This window comes from Papaver somniferum, chromosome 11 (assembly GCF_003573695.1).
Source record: "Papaver somniferum cultivar HN1 chromosome 11, ASM357369v1, whole genome shotgun sequence".
Classification (NCBI taxonomy): domain Eukaryota; kingdom Viridiplantae; phylum Streptophyta; class Magnoliopsida; order Ranunculales; family Papaveraceae; genus Papaver; species Papaver somniferum.
The window spans coordinates 6,796,128-6,805,429 of NC_039368.1; the positions used below are offsets into that span (position 1 = coordinate 6,796,128).

At 34.5% G+C, this 9,302-nt stretch overlaps 1 protein-coding gene across 1 annotated transcript; it reads left to right on the forward strand.

Annotated features, from left to right (window-relative positions):
• Nucleotides 1-276: 276 nt before the first annotated feature.
• Nucleotides 277-2,336, forward strand: LOC113324009 (dehydration-responsive element-binding protein 1D-like). The gene is made up of 2 exons (XM_026572352.1): nt 277-492; nt 1,869-2,336. The coding sequence occupies exons 1-2, from the start codon at nt 277-279 to the stop codon at nt 2,334-2,336; spliced, it is 684 nt and encodes a 227-aa protein (XP_026428137.1).
• Nucleotides 2,337-9,302: the final 6,966 nt, after the last annotated feature.

Consider the following 9,302-nt stretch of genomic DNA (forward strand, 5'->3'; position numbering starts at 1 on the left):
TGTTGTTCAGCATGGATATCAGTGGTTAAGTATTCACTGTTGTCAAACATCTCGGTGTTCTTAAGCTTACCAGAGAAATATAATATCAATGTCTTTGTCATTGTTTTTGTTTTTGTTTGTGCGCTTGTGCTTACCTCGTACACTTTGTGGGGTTTTAAGCATTTTAAATATCTTCTATATAAGTATACCTTCTGATTCCCTGATACTCTTATTTCAAACTCATCTATCTAATCTTGAAGTTCCAATTGAACTTCTTCCATCTCCTAAAACATAAAAATGAATTCTGAACAGTCGTCTGAGTATTCGAATTCACCTTCATCATCGTCAAGCGCAGACTCCATTTCAGACATAGAAGAATTGATCCAGAGTCCCATATCTGCACCAGAGTTGTTGTCACATAAGAAAAGGGCAGGGAGAAAGATATTTAAAGAAACTAGACATCCAATTTATAGAGGAGTAAGATTGAGGAAAAACGATAAATGGGTATGTGAAGTTAGAGCAACCACAGTCATGAGATGGACCAAATACCAAAAGCCAGATTAAAAACCAAAAAAATTTGGTTTTCCGTGTGTTCAAGCCCAGTGGGAGAATACCAAATTTTGGTGAAGCGGAACTTATATCCACGCTTGATGCGGGACGCAACTTATATCCACGTTTCTTGATGGAGCGTGTTCATAATATGCGTCTGAATGAAACGGAGGTATAATGCGCGCTTGAATGGGACGTAGGTATTATTCACGCCGTGCACGGGACGTAGATGGTAATTGCGTTTGCTGGGACGGAGTTACAAATGGCGTCTCATTCAAACGCAGATAGAAACTGCGTCTGTGTCGTGAAACCAATTCGTCTAACATCTTTCTTCGTCTCTTCTTTTTCCAACACCGACGATTGCAGTAGCTTAATATCAGCCAACCCATCATTCTTTCCAAAAGTTCTCAAACTCGAGCATAACACGAGCAATGCCATATCAGTCACAGCACCATCGGCCAACAACCCCTGACGCCACTGTTCCATTTCTCCATCTTCCGGCAATAGCACAGCTCGAGCAACCAGTTAACACTCTGCATCTCGTTCTGTTGCCGTGAACTTTATCTCTCATTCAGTTGTACGAATCAACGGCCAGTACCATACTCGAGCAAATTTGAGGATCCATTCTTCCTTTGTATGCAGCCATCAACCGATTGGAACAATGGAAGCAACATCAGCATCTCCTGTATCCACTGTTGATGCTGTTAGGTCATCATTATCCCAAGTTTATTAAATCATTACTCATGCCTGAACTCCAAAAATCCATCTAGCTTTCAAAACCATCACCACTGCTGGCTTTTATTCCAACCATTGTGAACCCTTCTCAGATTTTTTTCCTTTCGATAAGAACAACCAGCTTCAATGAGAAATGCAACTTCATTTGTGTTTGATAGAAGCTAATGAAGAAACGCGGAGGGTAGATGGACAAGAGACGTACATTAAAGATACGCCTAGACACAGACGCTCACAATACATGCGCCCAACCCAGACGTTTTTTATAACTGCGCCTCATTCATACGCCCTTTATACATCCGTCCCATTTCAGGCGTAAGTATTAACATCGTCTGACGCGTTTGAAGGGGGCGGAGTTAATACATGCGCCTGACTCATACGGTGATTATATGCTCGCCTGATTGTATACGGTGATTAAACTTACGCCTGATATCATACGCTCCTAATACTTCCGTCCCACTATATCTTTTTTAGTCTGGGCCGACGACCACATTTGGTCTCAAACCCTAAATTTGGCGACCAAATTTGGGTTTACTCCTCACCACTGCGATACTTTCTGGGACCAAATTTGGGTTTAGTACCCAAATTTGGTCGTGACTGTGGTTGCTCTTAGAGAACCCAATAGCAAATCAAGAATATGGCTTGGAGCTCATTCAACTCCTGAAATGGCAGCTAGAGCTTATGATGTTGCTGCATTAGCTCTTAGAGGGAATTTGGCTCCATTAAATTTCGAAGATTCTCTATGGGTGTTAACTCGGGCTAAGTCATCGTCCCCTAGAGATATTCAAATTGCTGCTGCCGAAGCCGCTCGTGCTTTTCCACTCCCCACTTATTCAAAATCATCATCGATTAGAAAGAAATCATCACAATCTGTCACCTCTAAGGCATCCAGACCGGTTGAAGTTGCAGAGATATTTACCGATATATCTTTTAGGCCGGATGCATTTTTCGATGAAGAAGCATTGTATTATATGCCAGAAATAATTGCCAGCATGGCTGAAGGGATGCCACTTGATCCACCACCACTAGATTTTCACTATCTCGACACCGTGGACAGCAATTTGTGGAGTGCCTAGTGACTGACAAGGTCATTTTCATCCACACACGAGTGGAAAATACAGTTATTTAAGTTTTTAAAAGTTCTTCGAAAGCGACGTTTTGCCAGCATTGGCATAAGGAATGCTACTTGATCCCCTACAGGAAGGTTACTTTTTCGTGGAATGCAGCATGGAGTCATGGACTACTGCAGTTTTTGGAGTTAATACTTGCACGGAGATCTCTTTAGTTATATCTGTTTTTTTTTTTTCTCGTTGTTGTTGTATTCTGCCGTATGGCTAATCAATTCAACAATTATCACGTGAATAGATTAACAAGATTTGTACTACACTTGTCTTTCTCGTGAATAGATTAACAATCACCTGGGCTTACATGGTATTTTTTTCCATTTCAACCAGAGATCGGTAAAGTATAAAAGGATGTGTGGTAATTCTGTTCTCTTTCTTGAATTTTGGATGGAGCACATTAGTGGGAGCATGGGCGAAGCCAAATAAAAGCAAGATCCAGTTTCCCCACTTAGCCTAAATTTATAAGATATCTCTTGTTTTGCTTCGACAATCCAGGTTATTTTTTTTGTCTCCTACTTGGTAACCTGACTTGATCCGACTCCACCATTGAGTGGGAGCAGCAACAACTGTATGGTAGGTGCTCATATGCAAATTCAGGTCTGATATTTGTATTATTGACTTTTCAGAAGAGCTAATCACAATTCAGACGATAATCTTCAATTTTGGAGTTTTTTGACAAGGACTTTAATTTTCAGCAAGCATCACGAAACTAGAAAGATATTCTTATGCTACATAAGGATGAAAAGGAAGGAAGAGACTAGAGGTCCCCAGCCCATATGCATATATGCGTACCACACCACTACGAGGAACTGTGTCCCATTGAGCATGACGACCATGATGGTGGTAGGGCTAATGCGCTAGTGTCTCAACGGCGTCCCATTACGATGGTTGGGGCTAATAAATTGCTGTATCAATTTAGGAATTGGAAAAATACGGTTTAGTCCAAAAATACTGTTTAGTCCAGCCCGAGTCAATTAGGTACAGATTAGTCTAAAAAATATGCAAAGATATTAATCTCCTTCGCACGTTTTTCGTAATCCACACGTGCTGCGAATTAAACCATTATTCTTCTTAATAAACTGGAAAAAAAACGAAAAAAAAATCATAAAAATCATTTTGACCGAGAGAAAAAAAACAGAAATTAGTGAAGATTCAAATCAGAACCCTAGCTATGGATGAACATAAAAGCAACAATAACATCATGGTGAAGAAGATGCGACAACAAAACAGTCCAGAATCATCATTTAAATCGAAATCAATGAATTAAAACAAATCAAGGGCTTCAAAGAGAATGAAACGACAACAAGCATCAGACTCAGCATCTAATTAGGTAGGAAAAGATCCAAAACCATCATTATCTAAAAGGACATCGGCGATTGAATAGAAATCAAGACATTCAAAGAAGAAAAAACAACAACAAAAGAAGATTCAACATATATTCAAGTAACAAAAGGTAAGATCCTCTGCTACTTTCATATATTGGACTGTTATTATATGTGTACGAGTGCTATTTTTTTTAGATTTGCTATGATAGTATACAGATCTGTACACCGACGTGTTGTTTCAGGGATGTATGGCATGTTATGTGTGTATGAATGCTATTTTTGTTAGATTTGTTATGATAATTTACGGATCTGTATACCGGCATGTTGTTTCAGAGATGTATGGCTTTTTATGTGTGTGAATGCCGATATTTTGTGATAGTGTAAAATTCTATATATCGTAGTACTGTTTCAGGGATGTATGGATTGTTCTGTGGGCATAAATGTTGGTAGTGTACATATTTGTTGTGGTAGTGTACATATTTATACACTGTAATGCTATTTCAGGGGTCTATGGACTGTTATGTGGGTATAAATGTTGGTTTTGTTAGATTTGTTGTAGTTGTGCACATATTTGTACAACAACATGTTATTTCAGTGGTATATGGACTGCAATTTGAGTATGAATTCTGTTTTACTTAAATTAGTTGTGGTTGTGTACAGATTTATACACATGTATGATATCTCAAGGATGTATGCCTTATTTCGTGGGCATGATGTTTTTTTTGTTAGATTTCTTTAGGAGTGTACATACTTGTACGCCGATGTATCATGTGATGGGAAATATGACCTGTTTTGTGGTTTTGAATGTCGTAATTTTGCCATTTCTGTAGGTGTGTACATACTTGCCATTTTTGTGTGAGAATATATGTTAGATTTGTTAGAATTTTGTAGTTATGTACATACTTGTACGCCGATGTATTATCTCCTGGGAATATGACCTATTTTGTGGTTTTGAATGTTAGATTGTGCCATTTCTTGTGTAAGCATGAAGATTGGATTTGTAAGATTTCTGTAGGCGTGTACATACTTGTACACTAGTCTGTTATGTCATGGATATATGACATGTTTTGTGAGTACATATGTCGCGGGTTCTATAAATTTCGAAGTTGGATTTGTTGGGTGTACATACTAGTAAGCTATCTAATGGATATGTGGCATGTTTCATAATTCTTGAAGTTGGATTTGTCTGATTTTTGTAGGTTTGTACATACTTATTGGAGATGGTAGCATCAGAACCCGTAGAAACCTGTCGGTCGTCCTGCCGAACTGTAGAAAATCGCAGAAGATAAAGAATACCAAGATCAGCGTGCGAGTAGGAGAGCAACAACTTGATTTTTGTTTAAAACTTGGTTAAACTGTTTGAATTTTCTTAAACTTTTGACAATTATGTTTCTTAACTTTCTTAGAAAAGTATTATTACTAGTAAACCTTGAATTAATTTTGTTATTAGTGTGATTGATGTTTTGAATGTATATTTGTGTCATACTTACAGGGTATACTATAGGTACAAAAAAATCATATGTACATAACGGTGTACATGATGGTGCACATCTACTGACAGGTTATAAAATTAAAGTGTACATGGTGTTGAACATTTACTGACATGTTAGAAAATTATTCATGCCTGCAGAAATAAAGACACATGTATTGAAGTAAAAACCAAACTAGATTCTTAAAATAAATAAGACAGTATCATCCATTTTAATAAGCTACATGAAAACAAAAAATACAAAGTCGTAAGCAAAAAGGGTAGTAAATCATCAATGGAGGGGGTAAGTGCAAAGCACTTAATGCACATCATAGGTATTCTCTACTTCTCCTAAAAATTTTATTGCGTTGAGTTCTTCGTCTTCCAAATGAAGTCATGGATATGAGACTAATGATCCTATCCATAACAGTTTTTACCTGTCTCTTAGACATTAATATGATAATCTTCAACCTGGAAACAAAACATAAAACACCAATGGAATGATCTGGAAAAAACAAAACAACATAAAGTTGTGGAACTATGCGCAAATTCAAAAACAATAAACATGTGTATAAATATGTACACATTAAGAAAAAGCATGGGTACAACTATGTACACTTAGTTGCAGAACTATCCATATCTTCAAAAAAAATCAACATGTGCACATCTTTACCCATAAAATGCCATATATAAATGAGAGAGGACAACATGCACCATTTTATACACACATACAACTTGAATTGTGTACCTAAGCAACAATATCACTACTCATATTGGATAAAATCATTTTGAGATTATGAGTCCATAAATTTATAACATATGAAATCAAATAATACTTAACGAGTTTGAAGTGTGACATATCATCAATCTGAATATCATCTGCAACATTACTAGGGTGAACTATGCTCAAAATTAGGTTTCAAGTTCAATTGCGAAGGTAAAGAAACTTACCCTAGTGACATCCACCATTTATAAATAGAATAATCATCTCTGCATCGTATTCATGTCCAACAATCTTCATTAACTACGACCAAATGATTCATGCACATGTTACAAAAAAAAAATTAATGTCAAAATTGGATAAGGATAATAAGTTCTATATCATTAATAATCAGTATGTGTACAACTATGTCCACATTTACATTAACACGTATACAACTATGTACACACAACAACATGATCCCGACAATCTTAAAATCAAAAAGAAACTTCAAAGTAATCATTACAGAGCATACGACTGTACAAATATGTACACCTCTATAAAAACGTTACAAATTCTAGTGTCCATACTCACATGACAGACAATCCATTAATCACAGAGCATACTAGTGTACAAACATGTACAACTCTATAAAAATCTAACTAATCAAACATCCATACTCGCAAAACATACCAAAAATCATGAAAAAGCACAATGATGTACAACTATGTATACATATACAAAAATCCCACTTAAATACCAACAAAGCATGCCATATAATATTGAGACAACACAATGGTGTAAAATTATGTACACACCTTCAAAAATCCAACTAATCCAACATCCATACCCATAAGACAGAACATAAAATCATAAGAGACCATACTAGTGTATAAGTATGTACACATAACACACCTGCAGAAAACAATATAAATAAAGCATTGGTTCAAACAAAACAACTCATGCATTTATCAGAGAGAATGTTTTAGTGTACCAATATGTACGCATGTACCAATATAGGACAAAATCCTCACCATGATTTGAAAATATCATACATAACCTTCTCAGACATGGTTGGTACCCTATATATTACAAAAAAAAATATATTAATAACATATATGGTGCACATTTAAGTGCATGCACATGCTATATAAAGTGAAACATATACTAGTGTATAAACATTTACACCTCTACAGAAAACTAACAGATCATAGCATCATACCCACATGGCATGCCATGCATCCATCAAATAGCATCCCAGTGTGCAAAATATGTACACCTCTATAAAAAACTAACAAAATCTCGCATCCATACCCACATGACAGGCCATATATTCATCACATAGCATTTCAGTGTACAAACAAGTACACATCTACAGAAAAATACCAAAATCTAGCATATATACCAACAAAACAGGTCATGCATTCATCACAAAGCATACTAGTGTAGAAGTATGTAAATATTTACATAAAATAAGAAAATAGAGCATTGATTCAAACAATACAACCCAAGCATTGTGTACCAATATGTGTACATCTACCAAATAGGGTCTAATGCTCACCATGATTCAAGATAGCATACACATGCTTTTATTTTTCCAAAAGCACTTTCAAAACCTATATATGTCAATAATTTTTGAAATTGGTGTTTGGTAAAAAGAAAATCAAATTGCTTTTTACCCAAAGCACTTCCCAAATTCCTCAATTTTTAAATGCCGGGGAGGAGGAGCTTTTAAAAGCTACAAAAGCATAAGCTTTGGTCCCAATGCTTGATTTATCCTTTTTGTCCCTATTTTATTTTGTAAATGACAAAAATTACCCTTAAATATATGTACAATCAATTTTGTATTCTTTAAATATTATCATATTTTATTTTCAAATTTATGATACCATTTCATTTAATTTGTCAAAAACAAATATTAAATAATTACTTTATTTTAGTTTAATTTTTTATTCGATAATTCTTTATATATATATATACATATATATATACTAAAAAGTGGTTCAGTAAAATAATTTTTTTAACAATATTAATAATAGTACAATTAGTAAATTTAATATTTAATATATTTATATTTAATAGTAAAAAAATTAATGATTTTTAAATCCAATAAAATTGAATAAAACTATTTTCAGAGATATGTCTGTTTTTGTCATTTGCCACAAAAACAATGGTTGAATCTCATATTTTACCAAACACATTTTGATTGTTTTTTTAATCAGCTTTAACTTTAATTAATATTTCACCAAACGTATAACTGTTTTTTTCTCACATCACAGCACAACAACGCACAACAGAAAAGTTCTTTTACAAAAGCCACAGCAATACCAAACTAAGCCTCGGATATGGTTGATATAAAAAACATATATCAAAAACACATAAATAAAGACATGAAAGCTCTAAACCACATACGAAATATCTCAAAAAATAGCATTCTTATGTTCAATCAACGGAAAAATGATAAATTAAATAACTAATAATAAAAAAAATTGGGCCACATCTAAAAGATCTCAATCCAATCCAATAACACAAAGATGTAACATCTAAAGATCTGAATCATATTTAAATTTATCAGAGAATTAATTTTTCGAATCAACCTTAAATCACAATAAACCGAAACATATACAGTGTATAAGAAAGTACACATTCTGCATAGTCAAAAAATAAAAGAAATCAATTACTCTATCAATGTAAACCACGAATAACCATTAATAAAACACACAGATGAAGAAATGGAAAATCAAAAAATCAAAGATCAAATCTATTTCATATCATACATCCAAAGACAAATCAAAAGAAAGATCAAAATGAAAAACATAAATCAAAAGAGTTTCATGAAAATCAAACCTAACAAATAACAAAATCAAAACTAAAAACAGAAATCAAAAGATCGAAAGCAATATGAAAGACAAAATCGATTTCATCTTATGCATTCAAAAAAAAAAAAAATCAAAACCACATAATCGAAAAAAAAAACAAAATCGAATAAAAGATGAGATTGAAATCTGACGTCTCTAACCTGAGATCGAAATCTGGTGAAGAAACGATTGAATCCAAGAAATCGCCTCAATATATCTCTCTGTCTCTCTCCGGTTTTGAATCTTGGATAAAAATTTAAAACTCATTCATATTCCTGTATCCTCATAGGAAAGGGTAATTATGGTACCGAATTTGTTTGAATCGTTACGAATTTGGACTAACTCGTTAAAAATTTGGAACAAACTGTTTACCCGATTTTTTTATTGGACTAGGGAGTACTAGGCCTGAGGACGCTGGACTAGAGTGTCTAAATCCCAACAAATATGGGATTAAACGTTAATTTCTACTTGAGGAATTGGTTAGCAAATGACGTTTTTACACATGATCCTCTTGACAAAACTCCGCTCAACTCCTCCCGTTTTCCCATACTAAGGTCCCATATGCGT